General features: G+C 46.7%; 1 protein-coding gene across 1 annotated transcript in view; it reads right to left on the bottom strand.

Moving 5' to 3' along the window:
* apcdd1l (adenomatosis polyposis coli down-regulated 1-like) overlaps positions 1–23,365 on the bottom strand; it is a 221,164-nt gene extending 197,799 nt beyond the window's left edge. The window contains exons 1-2 of the mRNA XM_070894862.1: positions 23,344–23,365; positions 21,533–21,680 (exon numbers count right to left, since the gene is read on the bottom strand). Of these exons, the coding sequence (XP_070750963.1) occupies positions 21,533–21,680; positions 23,344–23,365 (170 nt within the window). The remainder of the gene's footprint in view (positions 1–21,532; positions 21,681–23,343) is intronic.
* Positions 23,366–26,705: the final 3,340 nt, after the last annotated feature.

Below are 26,705 nucleotides of genomic sequence, written 5' to 3'. Positions count from 1 at the left end.
TGTGACAGACACACATCACACTGTGACAGACACACATCAAACTGTGACAGATACACATCACTGTGACAGACACACATCACTGTGACAGACACACATCACACTTTGACAGACCCACACATCACACTGTGACAGACACACACATCACACTGTGACAGACCCACATGTCACTGTGAAGAGACACACGTCACTGTGACAGACACACATCACTGTGACAGACACACACATCACACTATGAGAGATACACATCACTGTGACAGACACACACACATTTGACTGTGACAGACATGCATCACACTGTGACAGACGCACACACATCATACTGTGACAGACACACATCAAACTGTGACAGATACACATCATTATGACAGACACACATCACATTGTGACAGACACACATCACTGTGTCAGACACACACATTACTGTGACAGACACGCATCACACTGTGACAGACACACATCACTGTGACAGACACATATCACACTGTGACAGACATACACATCACTGTGACTGACACACATCACATTGTGACAGACACATATCACTGTGACAGACACACACATCACTGTGACAGACACACATCACACTGTGACAGACACATATCACTGTGACAGACACACATCACTGTGACAGACACACACATCACTCTGTGACAGACACACATCACACTGTGATAGACACACACACACATCACACTGTGACAGACAGACATCAAACTGTGACAGATACACATCATTATGACACACACACATCACACTGTGACAGACACACATCACACTGTGACAGACACACATCACTGTGACAGACACACACATCACTCTGTGACAGACACACATCACACTGTGATAGACACACACACATCACACTGTGACAGACAGACATCAAACTGTGACAGATACACATCATTATGACACACACACATCACACTGTGACAGACACATATCACTGTGACAGACATACATCACTGTGACAGACTCAGACACATCACACTGTGACAGACACATATCACTGTGTCAGACACACACATTACTGTGACAGACACACATCACACTGTGACAGACGCTCACCACACTGTGACAGACACACGTCACTGTGACAGACCCACACGTCACTGTGACAGAGACATATGTCACTGTGACAGACACACATCACTGTGGCAGACACACACATCAGACTGTGACAGACACACATTACTGTGACAGAGACACACACATCACACTGTGACAGACACAGATCACACTGACAGACACACACACATCACACTGTGACATACACACATCAAACTGTGACAGATACACATCATTATGACAGACACACATCACACAGCGACAGACACAGACACATCACACTGTGACAGACGCTCATCACACTGTGACAGATATACATCATTATGACAGACACACATCACACTGTGACAGACAAACACATCACTCTGTGACAGACACACATCAAACTGTGACAGACACACACATTACTGTGACAGATACACATCACACTGTGACAGACACACATCACTGTGACAGACACACATCACACTGTGATAGACACACACATCACTGTGAGAGAGACACACACATCACACTGTGACAGACAGACATCACTGACAGACACACATCACTGTGACAGACCCACGCGTCACTGTGACAGACACTCATCACTTTGGCAGACACACACACATCACACTGTGACAGACACAAATCACACTGTGACAGACACAAATCACACTGTGACAGACATACATCACTGTGACAGACACAGACACATCACACTGTGACAGACACACATCACTGTGTCAGACACACACATTACTGTGACTACACACATCACACTGTGACAGACACATATCACACTGTGACAGACATACACATCACTGTGACAGACACACATCACACTGTGACAGACACATATCACTGTGACAGACACACACATCACTCTGTGACGGAGACACATCACACTGTGATAGACACACACATCACTGTGACAGAAACACACACATCACACTGTGACAGACACACATCACTGTGACAGACACACACACATCACACTGTGACAGACACACATCACATTGTGACAGCCACACACGCATCACACTGTGACAGACACACATCAAACTGTGAAAGATACACATCACTGTGACAGACACACATCACTGTGACAGACACATACATCACACTGTGACAGACACACATCACACTGTGACAGACCCAAACATCACACTGTGACAGACACACATCACACTGTGACAGACCCACACATCACACTGTGACAGACACACATCACTGTGACAGACACACATCACACTGTGTCAGACACACATCACACTGTGACAGACGCACATCACACTGTGACAGACACACATCACTGTGACAGAGCCACAAGTCACTGTGACAGACACTTATCACTGTGGCCGTCACACACACATCACACTGTGACAGACACACATCACACTGTGACAGACACACACACATCACACTGTGTCAGACACACATCACACTGTGACAGACACACATCACTGTGACAGACACACATTACTGTGACAGACACACATCACACTGTGACAGACACACATCAAACTGTGACAGACACACATCAAACTGTGACAGATACACATCACTGTGACAGACACACATCACTGTGACAGACACACATCACACTTTGACAGACCCACACATCACACTGTGACAGACACACATCACACTGTGACAGACCCACACATCACACTGTGACAGACACACACATCACACTGTGACAGACCCACATGTCACTGTGAAGAGACACACGTCACTGTGACAGACACACATCACTGTGACAGACACACACATCACACTATGAGAGATACACATCACTGTGACAGACACACACACATTTGACCGTGACAGACACGCATCACACTGTCACAGACACACACACATCATACTGTGACAGACACACATCAAACTGTGACAGATACACATCACTGTGACAGACACACATCACTGTGACAGACACACATCACACTTTGACAGACCCACACATCACACTGTGACAGACACACATCACACTGTGACAGACCCACACATCACACTGTGACAGACACACACATCACACTGTGACAGACCCACATGTCACTGTGAAGAGACACACGTCACTGTGACAGACACACATCACTGTGACAGACACACACATCACACTATGAGAGATACACATCACTGTGACAGACACACACACATTTGACCGTGACAGACACGCATCACACTGTCACAGACACACACACATCATACTGTGACAGACACACATCAAACTGTGACAGATACACATCATTATGACAGACACACATCACACTGTGACAGAATCACATCACTGTGACAGACACACATCACTCTGTGACAGACACACATCACACTGTGATAGACACACACACATCACACTGTGACAGACAGACATCAAACTGTGACAGATATACATCTTTATGACACATACACATCACACTGTGACAGACACATATCACTGTGACAGACATACATCACTGTGACAGACACAGACACATCACACTGTGACAGACACATATCACTGTGTCAGACACACACATTACTGTGACAGACACATATCACACTGTGACAGACACACATCACTGTGACAGACACATATCACACTGTGACAGACATACACATCACCGTGACTGACACACATCACACTGTGACAGACACATATCACTGTGACAGACATACACATCACTGTGACAGACACACATCACACTGTGACAGACACACATCACACCGTGACAGACACACATCACTGTGACAGACACACACATCACTCTGTGACAGACACACATCACACTGTGATAGATACACACACATCACACTGTGACAGACAGACATCAAACTGTGACAGATACACATCTTTATGACACACACACACATCACACTGTGACAGACACATATCACTGTGACAGACATACATCACTGTGACAGACACAAACACATCACACTGTGACAGACACATATCACTGTGTCAGACACACACATTACTGTGACAGACACACATCACACTGTGACAGACACACATCACTGTGACAGACACATATCACACTGTGACAGACATACACATCACTGTGACTGACACACATCACACTGTGACAGACACATATCACTGTGACAGACATACACATCACTGTGACAGACACACATCACACTGTGACAGACACACATCACACCGTGACAGACACACATCACTGTGACAGACACACACATCACTCTGTGACAGACACACATCACACTGTGATAGATACACACACATCACACTGTGACAGACAGACATCAAACTGTGACAGATACACATCTTTATGACACACACACATCACACTGTGACAGACACATATCACTGTGACAGACATACATCACTGTGACAGACACAGACACATCACACTGTGACAGACACATATCACTGTGTCAGACACACACATTACTGTGACAGACACACATCACACTGTGACAGACACACATCACTGTGACAGACACATATCACACTGTGATAGACACACATCACACTGTGACAAACACACACATCACTCTGTGACAGACACACATCAAACTGTGACAGACACACACATCACTGTGACAGAGACACACACATCACACTGTGACAGACACACATCACACTGTGACAGACACACACACATCACACTGTGACATACACACATCAAACTGTGACAGATACACATCATTATGACAGACACACATCACACTGTGACAGACACACACATCACTCTGTGACAGACACACATCAAACTGTGACAGACACACACATCACTGTGACAGAGACACACACATCACACTGTGGCAGACACACATCACACTGTGACAGACACACACACATCACAGTGTGACAGACATACATCAAACTGTGACAGATACACATCATTATGACAGACACACATCACACAGTGACGGACACAGACACATCATACTGTGACAGACACACGTCACTGTGTCAGACACACACATTACTGTGACAGACACACATCACACTGTGACAGACGCTCATCACACTGTGACAGACACACGTCACTGTGACAGACCGATACGTCACTGTGACAGAGACATACGTCACTGTGACAGACACACATCACTGTGGCAGACACACACATCACACTGTGACAGACACACATCACTGTGACAGAGACACACACATCACACTGTGACAGACATATATCACTGTGACAGACACACACATCACTCTGTGACGGACACACATCACACTGTGATAGACACACACATCACTGTGACAGAAACACACACATCACACTGTGACAGACACACATCACACTGTGACAGCCACACACGCATCACACTGTGACAGACACACATCAAACTGTGAGAGATACACATCACTGTGACAGACACACATCACTGTGACAGACCCACACATCACACTGTGACAGACACACATCACACTGTGACAGACCCACACATCACACTGTGACAGACACACATCACTGTGACAGACACACATCACTGTGACAGACACACATCACACTGTGTCAGACACACATCACACTATGACAGACGCACATCACACTGTGACAGACACACATCACTGTGACAGAGCCACAAGTCACTGTGACAGACACTAATCACTGTGGCAGTCACACACACATCACACTGTGACAGACACACATCACACTGTGACAGACACACACATCACACTGTGACAGACACACATCACTGTGACAGACACACATTACTGTGACAGACACACATCACACTGTGACAGACACACATCAAACTGTGACAGATACACATCACTGTGACAGAGACATACGTCACTGTGACAGACACACATCACACTTTGACAGACCCACACATCACACTGTGACAGACACACATCACAGTGTGACAGACCCACACATCACACTGTGACAGACACACACATCACACTGTGACAGACCCACATGTCACTGTGAAGAGACACACGTCACTGTGACAGACACACATCACTGTGACAGACACACACATCACACTATGAGAGATACACATCACTGTGACAGACACACACACATTTGACTGTGACAGACATGCATCACACTGTGACAGACGCACACACATCATACTGTGACAGACACACATCAAACTGTGACAGATACACATCATTATGACAGACACACATCACATTGTGACAGACACACATCACTGTGTCAGACACACACATTACTGTGACAGACACGCATCACACTGTGACAGACACACATCACTGTGACAGACACATATCACACTGTGACAGACATACACATCACTGTGACTGACACACATCACATTGTGACAGACACATATCACTGTGACAGACACACACATCACTGTGACAGACACACATCACACTGTGACAGACACATATCACTGTGACAGACACACATCACTGTGACAGACACACACATCACTCTGTGACAGACACACATCACACTGTGATAGACACACACACACATCACACTGTGACAGACAGACATCAAACTGTGACAGATACACATCATTATGACACACACACATCACACTGTGACAGACACACACCACACTGTGACAGACACACATCACTGTGACAGACACACACATCACTCTGTGACAGACACACATCACACTGTGATAGACACACACACATCACACTGTGACAGACAGACATCAAACTGTGACAGATACACATCATTATGACACACACATATCACACTGTGACAGACACATATCACTGTGACAGACATACATCACTGTGACAGACACAGACACATCACACTGTGACAGACACATATCACTGTGTCAGACACACACATTACTGTGACAGACACACATCACACTGTGACAGACACACATCACTGTGACAGACACATATCACTGTGACAGACATACATCACTGTGACAGACACAGACACATATCACTGTGACAGACATACATCACTGTGACAGACACACACATCACTGTGACAGACACACATCACACTGTGATAGACACACACACATCACACTGTGACAGACAGACATCAAACTGTGACAGATACACATCATTATGACACACACACATCACACTGTGACAGACACATATCACTGTGACAGACATACATCACTGTGACAGACACAGACACATCACACTGTGACAGACACATATCACTGTGTCAGACACACACATTACTGTGACAGACACACATCACACTGTGACAGACACACATCACACTGTGACAGACACATATCACTGTGACAGACATACATCACTGTGACAGACACAGACACATATCACTGTGACAGACATACATCACTGTGACAGACACACACATCACTGTGACAGAGACACACACATCACACTGTGACAGACACACATCACACTGTGACAGACACACACACATCACACTGTGACAGACACACATCAAACTGTGACAGATACACATCATTATGACAGACACACATCACACAGTGACAGACACAGACACATCATACTGTGACAGACACACGTCACTGTGTCAGACACACACATTACTGTGACAGACACACATCACACTGTGACAGACGCTCATCACACTGTGACAGACACACGTCACTGTGACAGACCCACACGTCACTGTGACAGAGACATACGTCACTGTGACAGACACACATCACTGTGGCAGACACACACATCACACTGTGACAGACACACATCACTGTGACAGAGACACACACATCACACTGTGACAGACACACATCACACTGTGACAGACACACACACATCACACTGTGACAGAAACACATCAAACTGTGAGAGATACACATCACTGTGACAGACACACATCACTGTGACAGACCCACACATCACACTGTGACAGACACACATCACACTGTGACAGACCCACACATCACACTGTGACAGACGCACATCACACTGTGACAGACACACATCACTGTGACAGAGCCACACGTCACTGTGACAGACACTTATCACTGTGGCAGTCACACACACATCACACTGTGACAGACACACATCACACTGTGACAGACACACACACATCACACTGTGTCAGACACACATCACACTGTGACAGACACACATCACTGTGACAGACACACATTACTGTGACAGACACACATCACACTGTGACAGACACACATCAAACTGTGACAGATACACATCACTGTGACAGACACACATCACTGTGACAGACACACATCACACTTTGACAGACCCACACATCACACTGTGACAGACACACATCACACTGTGACAGACACACATCACTGTGACAGACACACACATCACACTATGAGAGATACACATCACTGTGACAGACACACACACATTTGACTGTGACAGACACGCATCACACTGTGACAGACACACACACACATCATACTGTGACAGACACACATCAAACTGTGACAGATACACATCATTATGACAGACACACATCACACTGTGACAGACACATATCACTGTGACAGACACACACATCACTGTGACAGACACACACATCACTGTGACAGACACACATCACACTGTGACAGACACATATCACTGTGACAGACACACATCACTGTGACAGACACACACATCACTCTGTGACAGACACACATCACACTGTGATAGACACACACACATCACACTGTGACAGACAGACATCAAACTGTGACAGATACACATCATTATGACACACACACATCATACTGTGACAGACACATATCACTGTGACAGACACACATCACTGTGACAGACACACACATCACTCTGTGACAGACACACATCACACTGTGATAGACACACGCACATCACACTGTGACAGACAGACATCAAACTGTGACAGATACACATCATTATGACACACACACATCACACCGTGACAAACACATATCACTGTGACAGACATACATCACTGTGACAGACACAGACACATCACACTGTGACAGACACATATCACTGTGTCAGACACACACATTACTGTGACAGACACACATCACACTGTGACAGACACACATCACTGTGACAGACACATATCACACTGTGACAGACACACACATCACTGTGGCAGACACACATCACACTGTGACAAACACACACATCACTCTGTGACATACACACATCAAACTGTGACAGATACACATCATTATGACAGACACACATCACACTGTGACAGACACACACATCACTCTGTGACAGACACACATCAAACTGTGACAGGCACACACATCACTGTGACAGTGACACACACATCACACTGTGGCAGACACACATCACACTGTGACAGACACACACACATCACAGTGTGACAGACACACATCAAACTGTGACAGATACACATCATTATGACAGACACACATCACACAGTGACAGACACAGACACGTCATACTGTGACAGACACACGTCACTGTGTCAGACACACACATTACTGTGACAGACACACATCACACTGTGACAGACGCTCATCACACTGTGACAGACACACGTCACTGTGACAGACCCACACGTCACTGTGACAGAGACAAAAGTCACTGTGACAGACACACATCACTGTGGCAGACACACACATCACACTGTGACAGACACACATCATTGTGACAGAGACTCACACATCACACTGTGACAGACACACATCACACTGTGACCGACACACACACATCACACTGTTACATACACACATCAAACTGTGACAGATACACATCATTATGACAGACACACATCACACTGTGACAGACACACATCATTATGACAGACACACATCACACTGTGACAGACACACATCAAACTGTGACAGACACACATCATTATGACAGACACACATCACACTGTGTTAGACACACATCACTTTGACAGACATACATCATTGTGACACACACAGACACATCACACTGTGACAGACACACATCACTGTGACAGACACACACATTACTGTGACAGGCACACATCACACAGTGACAGACGCTCATCACACTGTGACAGACACATATCACTGTGACAGACACACATCACTGTGACAGACACACACATCATTCTGTGACAGACACACATCACACTGTGATAGACACACACATCACTGTGACAGAGACACACACATCACACTGTGACAGACACACATCACTGTGACAGACCCACACATCATTGTGACAGACCCACACATCACTGTGACAGAGACACACACATCACACTGTGACAGACACACACACATCACACTGTGACAGACAGACATCAAACTGTGACAGATACACATCATTATGACAGACACACATCACACTGTGACAGACACATATCACTGTGACAGACATACATCACTGTGACAGACACACATCACTGTGACAGACACATATCACACTGTGACAGACACACACATCACTGTGACAGATACGCATCACACTGTGACAGACACACACATCACTCTGTGACAGACACACATCAAACTGTGACAGACACACACATCACTGTGACAGAGACACACACATCACACTGTGACAGACACACATCACACTGTGACAGACACACACACATCACACTGTGACATACACATATCAAACTGTGACAGATACACATCATTATGACAGACACACAAGACACTGTGACAGACACACACATCACTCTGTGACAGACACACATCAAACTGTGACAGACACACACATCACTGTGACAGAGACGCAAACATCACACTGTGACAGACACACATCACACTGTGACAGACACACACACATCACACTGTGACATGCACACATCAAACTGTGATAGACACACACACATCACACTGTGACAGACAGACATCAAACTGTGACAGATACACATCATTATGACACACACACATCACACTGTGACAGACACACATCACTGTGTCAGACACACACATTACTGTGACAGACACACATCACACTGTGACAGACACACATCACTGTGACAGACACATATCACACTGTGACAGACATACACATCACTGTGACAGACACATATCACACTGTGACAGACACATATCACTGTGACAGACACACACATCACTCTGTGACGGACACACATCACACTGTGATAGACACACACATCACTGTGACAGACACACACACATCGCACTGTGACAGACACACATCACTGTGACAGACACACACACATCACACTGTGACAGACACACATCACACTGTGACAGCCACACACGCATCACACTGTGACAGACACACATCAAACTGTGACAGATACACATCACTGTGACAGACACACATCCCACTGTGACAGACACACATCACTGTGACAGACCCATACATCACACTGTGACAGACACACATCACACTGTGACAGACCCACACATCACACTGTGACAGACCCACACATCACACTGTGACAGACACACATCACTGTGACAGACACACATTACACTGTGTCGGACACACATCACTGTGACAGACCCACACTTCACTGTGACAGACACTCATCATTGTGGCAGTCACACACACATCACACTGTGACAGACACACATCACACTGTGACAGACACACACACATCACACTGTGTCAGACACACATCACACTGTGACAGACACACATTACTGTGACAGACACACATTACTGTGACAGACACACATCACACTGTGACAGACACACATCACTGTGACAGACACACATCACTGTGACAGACACACATCACACTTTGACAGACACACACATCACACTGTGACAGACACACATCACACTGTGACAGACCCACACATCACACTGTGACAGACACACATCACACTGTGACAGACCCACACATCACACTGAGACAGACACACATCACACTGTGACAGACCCACATGTCACTGTGAAGAGACACACGTCACTGTGACAGACACACATCACTGTGACAGACACACACATCACACTATGAGAGATACACATCACTGTGACAGACACACACACATTTGTCTGTGACAGACACGCATCACACTGTGACAGACACACACACATCATACTGTGACAGACACACATCAAACTGTGACAGATACACATCATTATGACAGACACACATCACACTGTGACAGACACATCATACTGTGACAGACACACATCACTGTGTCAGACACACACATTACTGTGACAGACACACATCACACTGTGACAGACGCTCATCACACTGTGACAGACACACATCACACTGTGACAGACACACATCACTGTGACAGACACATATCACACTGTGACAGACATACACATCACTGTGACAGACACACATCACACTGTGACAGACCCATATCACTGTGACAGAGACGCAAACATCACACTGTGACAGACACACATCAAACTGTGACAGATACACATCATTATGACAGACACACATCACACAGTGCCAGACACAGACACATCATACTGTGACAGACACACATCACACTGTGACAGACGCTCCTCACACTGTGACAGACACTCGTCACTGTGATAGACCCACACGTCACTGTGACAGAGACATACGTCACTGTGACAGACACACATCACTGTGGCAGACACACACATCACACTGTGACAGACACACATCACACTGTGACAGACACACACACATCACACTGTGACATACACACATCAAACTGTGACAGATACACATCATTATGACAGACACACATCACACTGTGACAGACACACACATCACTCTGTGACAGACACACATCAAACTGTGACAGACACACACATCACTGTGACAGAGACACACACATCACACTATGACAGACACACATCACACTGTGACAGACATACACACATCACACTGTGACAGACACACATCACTCTGTCAGACACACACATTAATGTGACAGACAAGCATCAAACTGTGACAGACACACACATCACTGTGACAGAGACACACACATCACACTGTGACAGACACACATCACACTGTGACAGACACACACATCACACTGTGACATACACACATGAAACTGTGACAGATACACATCATTATGAAAGACACACAAGACACTGTGACAGACACACACACATCACACTGTGACATACACACATCAAACTGTGACAGATACACATCATTATGACAGACACACATCACACTGTGACAGACACACACATCACTCTGTGACAGACACACATCAAACTGTGACAGACACACCCATCACTGTGACAGAGACACACACATCACACTGTGACAGACACACATCACACTGTGACATACACACATCAAACTGTGACAGATACACATCATTATGACAGACACACATCAAACTGTGATAGACACACACACATCACACTGTGACAGACAGACATCAAACTGTGACAGATACACATCATTATGACACACACACATCACACTGTGACAGACACACATCACTGTGTCAGACACACACATTACTGTGACAGACACACATCACACTGTGACAGACACACATCACTGTGACAGACACATATCACACTGTGACAGACATACACATCACTGTGACAGACACATATCACACTGTGACAGACACATATCACTGTGACAGACACACACATCACTCTGTGACGGACACACATCACACTGTGATAGACACACACATCACTGTGACAGACACACACACATCGCACTGTGACAGACACATATCACTGTGACAGACACACACACATCACACTGTGACAGACACACATCACAATGTGACAGCCACACACGCATCACACTGTGACAGACACACATCAAACTGTGACAGATACACATCACTGTGACAGACACACATCCCACTGTGACAGACACACATCACTGTGACAGACCCATACATCACACTGTGACAGACACACATCACACTGTGACAGACCCACACATCACACTGTGACAGACCCACACATCACACTGTGACAGACACACATCACTGTGACAGACACACATTACACTGTGTCAGACACACATCACTGTGACAGACCCACACTTCACTGTGACAGACACTCATCATTGTGGCAGTCACACACACATCACACTGTGACAGACACACATCACACTGTGACAGACACACACACATCACACTGTGTCAGACACACATCACACTGTGACAGACACACATTACTGTGACAGACACACATCACAGTGACAGACACACATCACTGTGACAGACACACATCACTGTGACAGACACACATCACACTTTGACAGACACACACATCACACTGTGACAGACACACATCACACTGTGACAGACCCACACATCACACTGTGAAAGACACACATCACACTGTGACAGACCCACACATCACACTGAGACAGACACACATCACACTGTGACAGACCCACATGTCACTGTGAAGAGACACACGTCACTGTGACAGACACACATCACTGTGACAGACACACACATCACACTATGAGAGATACACATCACTGTGACAGACACACACACATTTGTCTGTGACAGACACGCATCACACTGTGACAGACACACACACATCATACTGTGACAGACACACATCAAACTGTGACAGATACACATCATTATGACAGACGCACATCACACTGTGACAGACACATCATACTGTGACAGACACACATCACTGTGTCAGGCACACACATTACTGTGACAGACACACATCACACTGTGACAGACGCTCATCACACTGTGACAGACACACATCACACTGTGACAGACACACATCACTGTGACAGACACATATCACACTGTGACAGACATACACATTACTGTGACAGACACACATCACACTGTGACAGACACATATCACTGTGACAGAGACGCAAACATCACACTGTGACAGACACACATCAAACTGTGACAGATACACATCATTATGACAGACACACATCACACAGTGCCAGACACAGACACATCATACTGTGACAGACACACATCACACTGTGACAGACGCTCCTCACACTGTGACAGACACTCGTCACTGTGATAGACCCACACGTCACTGTGACAGAGACATACGTCACTGTGACAGACACACATCACTGTGGCAGACACACACATCACACTTGACAGACACACATCACACTGTGACAGACACACACACATCACACTGTGACATACACACATCAAACTGTGACAGATACACATCATTATGACAGACACACATCACACTGTGACAGACACACACATCACTCTGTGACAGACACACATCAAACTGTGACAGACACACACATCACTGTGACAGAGACACACACATCACACTATGACAGACACACATCACACTGTGACAGACACACACACATCACACTGTGACAGACACACATCACTCTGTCAGACACACACATTAATGTGACAGACAAGCATCAAACTGTGACAGACACACACATCACTGTGACAGAGACACACACATCACACTGTGACAGACACACATCACACTGTGACAGACACACACATCACACTGTGACATACACACATGAAACTGTGACAGATACACATCATTATGAAAGACACACAAGACACTGTGACAGACACACACACATCACACTGTGACATACACACATCAAACTGTGACAGATACACATCATTATGACAGACACACATCACACTGTGACAGACACACACATCACTCTGTGACAGACACACATCAAACTGTGACAGACACACCCATCACTGTGACAGAGACACACACATCACACTGTGACAGACACACATCACACTGTGACAGACACACACACATCACACTGTGACATACACACATCAAACTGTGACAGATACACATCATTATGACAGACACACATCACACTGTGACAGACACACACATCACTCTGTGACAGACACACACACATCACACTGTGACATACACACATCAAACTGTGACAGATACACATCATTATGACAGACACACATCACACTGTGACAGACACACACATCACTCTGTGACAGACACACATCAAACTGTGACAGACACACACATCACTGTGACAGAGACACACACATCACACTGTGACAGACACACATCACACTGTGACAGACACACACACATCACACTGTGACAGACACACACACATCACACTGTGTCAGACACACATCACACTGTGACAGACACACATTACTGTGACAGACACACATTACTGTGACAGACACACATCACACTGTGACAGACACACATCACTGTGACAGACACACATCACTGTGACAGACACACATCACACTTTGACAGACACACACATCACACTGTGACAGACACACATCACACTGTGACAGACCCACACATCACACTGTGACAGACACACATCACACTGTGACAGACCCACACATCACACTGAGACAGACACACATCACACTGTGACAGACCCACATGTCACTGTGAAGAGACACACGTCACTGTGACAGACACACATCACTGTGACAGACACACACATCACACTATGAGAGATACACATCACTGTGACAGACACACACACATTTGTCTGTGACAGACACGCATCACACTGTGACAGACACACACACATCATACTGTGACAGACACACATCAAACTGTGACAGATACACATCATTATGACAGACACACATCACACTGTGACAGACACATCATACTGTGCCAGACACACATCACTGTGTCAGGCACACACATTACTGTGACAGACACACATCACACTGTGACAGACGCTCATCACACTGTGACAGACACACATCACACTGTGACAGACACACATCACTGTGACAGACACATATCACACTGTGACAGACATACACATCACTGTGACAGACACACATCACACTGTGACAGACACATATCACTGTGACAGAGACGCAAACATCACACTGTGACAGACGCACATCAAACTGTGACAGATACACATCATTATGACAGACACACATCACACAGTGCCAGACACAGACACATCGTACTGTGACAGACACACATCACACTGTGACAGACGCTCCTCACACTGTGACAGACACTCGTCACTGTGATAGACCCACACGTCACTGTGACAGAGACATACGTCACTGTGACAGACACACATCACTGTGGCAGACACACACATCACACTGTGACAGACACACATCACACTGTGACAGACACACACACATCACACTGTGACATACACACATCAAACTGTGACAGATACACATCATTATGACAGACACACATCACACTGTGACAGACACACACATCACTCTGTGACAGACACACATCAAACTGTGACAGACACACACATCACTGTGACAGAGACACACACATCACACTATGACAGACACACATCACACTGTGACAGACACACACACATCACACTGTGACAGACACACATCACTCTGTCAGACACACACATTAATGTGACAGACAAGCATCAAACTGTGACAGACACACACATCACTGTGACAGAGACACACACATCACACTGTGACAGACACACATCACACTGTGACAGACACACACATCACACTGTGACATACACACATGAAACTGTGACAGATACACATCATTATGAAAGACACACAAGACACTGTGACAGACACACACACATCACACTGTGACATACACACATCAAACTGTGACAGATACACATCATTATGACAGACACACATCACACTGTGACAGACACACACATCACTCTGTGACAGACACACATCAAACTGTGACAGACACACCCATCACTGTGACAGAGACACACACATCACACTGTGACAGACACACATCACACTGTGACAGACACACACACATCACACTGTGACATACACACATCAAACTGTGACAGATACACATCATTATGACAGACACACATCACACTGTGACAGACACACACATCACTCTGTGACAGACACACATCAAACTGTGACAGACACACACATCACTGTGACAGAGACACACACATCACACTGTGACAGACACACATCACACTGTGACAGACACACACACATCACACTGTGACAGACACACATCAAACTGTGACAGATACACATCATTATGACAGACACACATCACACAGTGACAGACACAGACACATCATATTGTGACAGACACACATCACTGTGTCAGACACACATCACTGTGTCAGACAAACACATTACTGTGACAGACACACATTATACTGTGACAGATGCTCATCACACTGTGACAGACACACGTCACTGTGACAGACACACATCACTGTGACAGACACACACACATCACACTGTGACAGACACACATCGCACTGTGACAGACACACACACATCCCACTGTGACAGACACACATCAAACTGTGACAGATACACATCATTATGACAGACACACATCACACTGTGTCAGACATACATCACTTTGACAGATATACATCACTGTGACAGACACAGACACATCACACTGTGACAGACACACACCACACTGTGACAGACACACATCACTGTAACAGACACACTTCATTGTGACAGACACACACATCACACTGTGACAGACACACATCACTGTGACAGACACAAACATCACACTGTGACCAACACACACATCACTGTGACAAACACACACATCACACTGTGACAGACACGCATCACTGTGACAGACACACACACATCGCACTGTGACAGACACTTACACATCACACTGTGACAGACACACATCAAACTGTGACAGATACACATCACTCTGACAGACGCACATCACACTGTGAGAGACACACATCACTGTGACAGACACACATCACACTGTGACAGACCCATACATCACACTGTGACAGACACACATCACTGTGACAGAGCCACACATCACAGTGACAGAGACACATGTCACTGTGACAGGCACACATCACTGTGACAGACACACACATCACACTGTGACAGACACACATCACTGTGACAGACACACACACATCACACTTTGACAGACATACATCACTGTGACAGACACAGACACATCACACTGTGACAGACACACACCACACTGTGACAGACACACATCACTGTAACAGACACACTTCATTGTGACAGACACACACATCACACTGTGACAGACACACATCACTGTGACAGACACAAACATCACACTGTGACCAACACACACATCACTGTGACAAACACACACATCACACTGTGACAGACACGCATCACTGTGACAGACATACACACATCGCACTGTGACAGACACTTACACATCACACTGTGACAGACACACATCAAACTGTGACAGATACACATCACTCTGACAGACGCACATCACACTGTGAGAGACACACATCACTGTGACAGACACACATCACACTGTGACAGACACACATCACTGTGACAGAGCCACACATCACAGTGACAGAGACACATGTCACTGTGACAGGCACACATCACTGTGACAGACACACACATCACACTGTGACAGACACACACATCACACTGTGACAGACACACACACATCACACTTTGACAGACACACATCACACTGTGACAGACACACACACATCACACTGTGACAGACACACATCAAACTGTGACAGACACACATCACTGTGACAGCCACACATCACTGTGGCAGACACACACACATCACACTGTGACAGACACACATCACTATGACAGACACACACACATCACACTTTGACAGACACACATCAAACTGTGACAGATACACATCATTATGACAGACACACATCACACTGTGTCAGACACACATCACACTGTGACAGACACACATCAAACTGTGACAGACACACATCACTGTGACAGACACACATCACTGTGACAGACACACACATCACACTGTGACAGACACACATCACACTGTGACAGCCACACATCACTGTGGCAGACACACACACATCACACTGTGACAGACACACATCACTGTGACAGACACACACACATCACACTTTGACAGACACACATCAAACTGTGACAGATACACATCATTATGACAGACACACATCACACTGTGTCAGACACACATCACTTTGACAGACATACATCACTGTGACAGACACAGCCACATCACACTGTGACAGACACACATCACTTTGACAGACACATATCACACTGTGACAGACACACACATCACTCTGTGACAGACACACATCAAACTGTGACAGACACACACATCAGTGTGACAGAGACACACACATCACACTGTGACAGACACACATCACACTGTGACATACACAAACACATCACACTGTGGCATACACACATCAAACTGTGACAGATACACATCATTATGACAGACACACATCACACTGTGACAGACACACACATCACTCTGTGACAGACACACACATCACTCTGTGACAGACACACACATCACTGTGACAGAGACACACACATCACACTGTGACAGACACACATCACACTGTGACAGACACACACACATCACACTGTGACAGACACACATCAAACTGTGACAGATACACATCATTATGACAGACACACATCACACAGTGAAAGACACAGACACATCATACTGTGATAGACACACATCACTGTGTCAGACACACACATTACTGTGTCAGACACACACATTACTGTGACAGACACACATCACACTGTGACAGACACACATCACTGTGACAGACACACACATCACTCTGTGACAGACACACATCACACTGTGACAGACACACACATCACTGTGACAGAGACACATCACTGTGACAGACCCACACATCATTGTGACAGACCCACACATCACTGTGACAGACCCACACGGCACTGTGACAGACCCACACGTCACTGTGATAGACCCACACGTCACTGTGACAGACCCACACATCACACTGTGACAGACACACACATCACTGTGACAGACACACACATCACTGTGACAGACACACATCACCCTGTGACAGATACACATCACTGTGACAGACCCACATATCACTGTGACAGACATGCACACATCACACTGTGACAGACACACACCACACTGTGACAGACACACATCACTGTGACAGATACACACATCACACTGTGACAGACACACATCACTGTGACAGACACAAACATCACACTGTGACAGACACACACATCACGGTGACAGGCACACATCACTGTGACTGACACACATCACTGTGACAGACCCACACATCACTGTGACAGACACACACACATCACACTGTGACAGACACACATCACACTGTGATAGACACACACACATCACACTGTGACAGACACACATCACTGTGACAGACAGACACATCACACTGTGACAGACACACATCATTGTGACAGACACACACATCACACTGTGACAGACACACATCACACTGTGACAGACACACACACATCACACTGTGACAGACACACATCATTGTGACAGACACACACATCACACTGTGACAAACACACATCACACTGTGACAGACACACACACATCACACTGTGACAGACGCACATCATTGTGACAGACACACACACATCACACTGTGACAGACACACATTTTACTATGATAGACACACATCACACTGAAGATGGGATACATTTACTTTAAAAATACAGATGGGTGCCCTGCTGCCTGTACATTATCAGCACAGAAATATGGTTCCTTGTGTGATCTACAAATACATTTGGGATCAGCTTGCTTAGATAATGTCACAGCACACCAGCTATATTGGAGATTAAAGGAATATGCCAGAGTTTACCAAATGCAGTGTGAAGCTAGCAATACGACAGATGCAATTATATCCGCCGGTACCCATGAAGGGCGCCCTGTTCCCCCTCGCCCGCCCCTGCTCCCAGGTGCTGCTACCTTACCCGCTGGAGACCCATTGCCCGTGCAGCCTGGGTGGAATGACAGCTGTAATCCTGGCTCCGTCCTGTGGGTGGCGCAGTTGCTGCTGGCATGGCGGCTCCCAGTACAGCCTGTCTGGGTGGAGCCCCGTCCATTCACTACGCACCAGCCCTGCAAATACAGGAAAGTCACCTGCTGAGAGCTTTCAGCTTTGCAATAAGATGTCAGCCGTGGCTCAGTGGGTAGCACTCTCTTACCTCTGTGTCAGAAGGCTGTGGGTTCAAGTCCCACTCCAGGAACTTGAGCACCTAATCTAGGCTGACACTCCAGTGCAGTGATGAGGGAGTGCCTGCTGCACTGTCGGAGGTGCTGTCTTTTGGATCTGTCGTTAAACCGAGGCTCCGTCCGCCCACTCAGGTGGATGGAAATAATCCGGAACTATTTTGAAGAAGAGAGGGGAGTTCTCCCCGATGTTGTGGACAATAGTTATCCCTCAACCAACAGCAAAAACAGATTATCTTGTCATTATCTCTTTGCTGTTTGTGGGAGCTTGCTGTGCGTGAATTGATTGCCACGTTTCCTACATTACAGCAGTGACTACGCTTCAATAAGTACTTCATTGGGTTTAAAGTGCTTTGGGACATGATTGGGATTGTGAAAAACGCTATATAAATACAAATCTTTACTATAATCCTGTGTGTGGCCCAGGGTTTTTAATGGCCCAGAAATCCCGGCCTCCCTGGGTCAGTATGGAGTGTGTACGGGGTGTGTACCGAGTGTGTACGGAGTGTGTACCGAGTGTGTACGGAGTGTGTACGCAGTGTGTACGGAGTGTGTACGGAGTGTGTACGCAGTGTGTACGGAGTGTGTACGGAGTGTGTACTGGGTGTGTACGGAGTGTGTACGGGGTGTGTGCGGAGTGTGTACGCAGTGTGTACGGATTGTGTACAGGGTGTGTACAGAGTGTGTACGGAGTGTGTACGGAGTGTGTACGGAGTGTGTACGAAGTATGTACGGATTGTGTACGGAGTGTGTACGGAGTGTGTATGCAGTGTGTACGCAGAATGTACGGAGTGTGTACACGGTGTGTACGGAGTGTGTACGGAGTGTGTACGGAGTGTGTACGCGGTGTGTACGGAATGTGTACGGAGTGTGTACGCGGTGTGCGCGGGATGTGCAGCAGGGTGCGTACAGAATGCGTACGGAGTGTGTATGGAGTGCGTACGGAGTGTGTATGCAGTGTGTACGCAGAGTGTATGGAGTGTGTACAGGGTGTGTACGGAGTGTGTATGGGGTGTGTACGGACCCGGGAAGGCATCGCGAAAGCCGGTTTTCAGCGTACAATGCACATGCGCTGAAAACGAGCTTTTCTGATCCGTCAAGCTCCAGCTGACAGATCCTCCATATCTCGGGAGCGAGGACATTTGCAAGGGCAAGTGTGAGGGATTTACCCATATATTGCCAGAAAATTCTCAAATTCCTCAAAACTCTTGCGCCTGCTTTCATCAGGCGCATAGTCCACTTTTACAGGCGTAAGAGTTTTAAAACACACAAAATCATATAAAATAAATTAAAAGAACATATTGTTTTGTTAAAAACCTCCCCACGACGGTAAGTTTATTTTTAGCCATAATTTTAAAACTTTTTTTAAAAATCGGAAAAATATATATTTTTTATAATACATAAATAACTTTAATTTAAATTAATAAAAACATGTGTTGTATTTTTTCTATTTTTTATTAGTGTTTTGTGTGTTTCGGGGGGTTTCTCAATCATAATAATGGGTTCTCCAATTTGCGGAGTTCCCATTATTATGAATGAGAACATACTTTACCTGATTGGCTGCCCAGAGCCATGTGATTGCAGCTCCAGCCCTGCGCATGTCCCGACGTGCATGCGCTGCGACGCGCAGTCAGTGGTCTCAGGACCGGGAACATGCGGGGGCGCAGCAGGATAAGGTAAGTGTGCATTTCTTTTAACTTGTTCCCTCGATCGCCCGCAGGAAACAGCCGACGGGATTTCTGGGCCAATGTCCCACTTGTCAACGAGCCAGAAAAAGGCCACTCCTCTGGGCATTGTGAGTTTGAGGAGTAAAGCAGGATTCTCCCCCCACAGCCTCCTTCCCAGTAAGGCTCCCCAGCAATGCTGTAGCATGGTGGTCGTGTTGCTGGACTGATAATCCGGAGACGCGAAGTCAAATCCCACCTCGGCAGCTGGGGAACTTAAATTCAGTTAATTCAATAAATCTGGAATTAAAAAGCTAGTATCAGTAATGGTGACCATGAAACTGGATTGTTGGAAAAACCCAACTGATTCACTAATGGGTAATCTGCCATCTTCACCCGGTGACTCCAGACCCACAGCCATGTATCTGACTCCTAACTGCCCTCTGAAATGGCCCAGTTATAACAAACTGCTACAACAGAGTCAGCACTGTGGGAACACCTTCACCTCACCAGCAAGACAGGAAGAGTGGGAGCAGGGACAGAGAGAGAGAGAGAGAGGGAGGGGCAGAGAGAGAAAGTGAGAAAGACGATTAAATGCAAAACAAATACAGAGCTGGGAAACCCAGGATCGATCGCAGACCCGGTTAGTTTCGCTGTTATAAGTCTGGCCAGAGGTTGGCCTCAGTGCCCAGACTAGGGGAAGGAAAAATTCCCCCAGGGCTCCCTCTCCTGAACATTACCCAGTGACTCCATTATTTATGTGAGGGCAGAGTCAGGTGTGATGCCATATGTAGTCGAATAGCTTCCAGCCCCCCCCATACCCCATTGCCTGGGTTCACATGTGGGACTGAAGAGCTGATGTGGGAGGTGTTAGTCACTGCTCTGTCCTTGCCCTCTGACCATCCCTCAGCTTCAGGGTACACTGTGCTCAGTTAGACGCCGTGTGCTGCCTCCCACAGCTACTCAATGCTCCAATCGCACCGACAATGGCAGACAGCACGAGCAGAAGATGCCCGGCTTTGTTGCCGCTCTGTGCTCAGTTAGTTGGTCTCGGCCCCGGCTCACTGTCCTCACAGACAGAAAGCTTGGCCAGCAAGATCCCACAAACAGGAGCGAGGCGAAATGGCAATGAAAAGAAAGAAAGACTTGCATTTGTATAGCACCTTTCATGGCCACCGGACATCTCAAAGCGCTTTACAGCCAATGATGTACTTTTGGAGTGTAGTCGCTGTTGTAATGGGCCAATTATCTACAGATACCTTCAGCTTTCTGTCTCTCTCTGTCTCTCCCTCTCTCTCTCTTTCTCTCTGAATCTCACTGTCTGTCTCTCTCTCTGTCCCTCCCACTCTTTCTGTCTCTCTCTCTCATCTCTCCCTCTCTCTCTCCTGTATCTCTGTCTGTCTCTCCCTCGCTCTCTCTCTCTCTGTAGCAAATTGTCTATCTCTCTCGCCCTCTGTCCCTCTCACTCTTTCTGTCTCTGTCTCTCCCTCTCGCTCTCTCTCTCTAAATCTCACTGTCTGTCTCTCTCTCTCTGTATCTCACTGTCTCTCTCTCCCTCTGTGTCTCTCTCCCTCTCTCTGTATCTCCCCCTCTCTCTCTATATCTCGCTCTCTATCTCTCTCTCTGTATCTCACTGTCTCTCTCTCTCTCTCTCTCTGTCCCTCCCACTCTTTCTGTTTCTCACTGCCTCACCTCCCTCTCACTGTGTCTCTCAATGTCTGCTTCTCTCTCTGTCTCTTTCTCTGTCTTTTTCTCCTTCAGTCTCTTTCTTTTTCTGTTTTGCACGCTCTGTCTCTTTCTCTGTCTCTCAGACTCCCTCTGCCTCTCCCTCACCCTCTCTTTCTCGTTTTGTCACTCTCTGTCTGCCTCTCTCTCTCAATACCTCTGTATATTATATCCAAATGTTACAGCAGTCAGTGACTTACCAGGAAATGTCGCTATGATCCACACACTCAGTGTCGGCTTCAAATACCTCACCAGAAACATGTCTAATTCTTCAAGTCAAACAGGTCTCAAGTCAAAACTCTCAGCGACGGAACTGAATCAGGTTCATGTCTCAGTGCACAGTATGCAGAGGATGAGACTGGGGATAATCTTCCAGCTCTCTGTTAAATCCCCAGCACAGTGAGGTTGCAGGATTCACATCAAACAGCAGGCAGCCCACGGAGAGTCTGTGGCGGGCGTGTAGACACTAAAGTGCAGCCCTGTAGCGTACCTGAGAGCAGTCACATTGTCCAACGCTGGGGGGGGCGGAGCCACCTGCTACTTGTCAGCACCTGACTCGCCCACTGACATCATCATCATAGGCAGTCCCTCGGAATCGAGGAAGACTTGCTTCCACTCTAAAAATGAGTCCTTAGGTGGCTGAACAGTCCAATACGAGAGCCACAGTCTCTGTCACAGGTGGGACAGATAGTCATTGAGGGAAAGGTGGGTGGGACTGGTTTGCCGCACACTCCTTCCGCTGCCTGCGCTTGGTTTCTGCATGCTCTTGGCGATGAGACTAGAGGTGCTCAGCGCTCTCTCGGATGCACTTCCTCCACTTAGGGCGGTCTTTGGCCAGGGACTCCCAGGTGTCAGTGGGGATGTTGCACCTTATCAGGGAGGCTTTGAGGGTGTCCTTGTAACGTTTCCTCTGCCCACCTTTGGCTCGTTTGCCGTGAAGGAGTTCCGAGTCGAGCGCTTGCTTTGGGAGTCTTGAATTGAGCATGCGGACAATGTGGCCTGCCCAGCGGAGCTGATCGAGTGTGGTCAGCGCGTCAATGCTGGGGATGTTGGCCTGGATGGGGACGCTAACGTTGGTGCGTCTGTCCTCCCAGGGAATTTGTAGGATCTTGCGGAGACATCGTTGGTGGTATTTCTCCAGCGACTTGAGGTATCTGCTGTACATGGTCCATGTTTCTGAGCCATACAGGAGGGCGGGTATTACTACAGCCTTGTAGACCATGACCTTGGTGGCAGATTTGAGGGCCTGATCTTTAAACACTCTTTTCCGCAGGCGGCCGAAGGCTGCATTAGTGCACTGGAGGCAGTGTTGGATCTTGTCGTCAATGTCTGACAGTCAGACTGTAGACCATACACCCCTGGTACTCCAATTCTTCGCTTCTTCTTCGCCAGTCCCTCGGAGTCGAGAAGGACTTGCTTCCACACTACAATGAGGTGACTGATGAGCCCAATGCGGGACCCACAGTCTCTGTCACAGGTGGGGCAGATGGTGGTTGGAGGGACGGGTGGGTGGGGTGCTTGATTT

Source organism: Pristiophorus japonicus, chromosome 12, assembly GCF_044704955.1.
Source record: "Pristiophorus japonicus isolate sPriJap1 chromosome 12, sPriJap1.hap1, whole genome shotgun sequence".
Classification (NCBI taxonomy): Eukaryota; Metazoa; Chordata; class Chondrichthyes; family Pristiophoridae; genus Pristiophorus; species Pristiophorus japonicus.
This window is presented reverse-complemented; position numbering and strand designations above follow the sequence as displayed.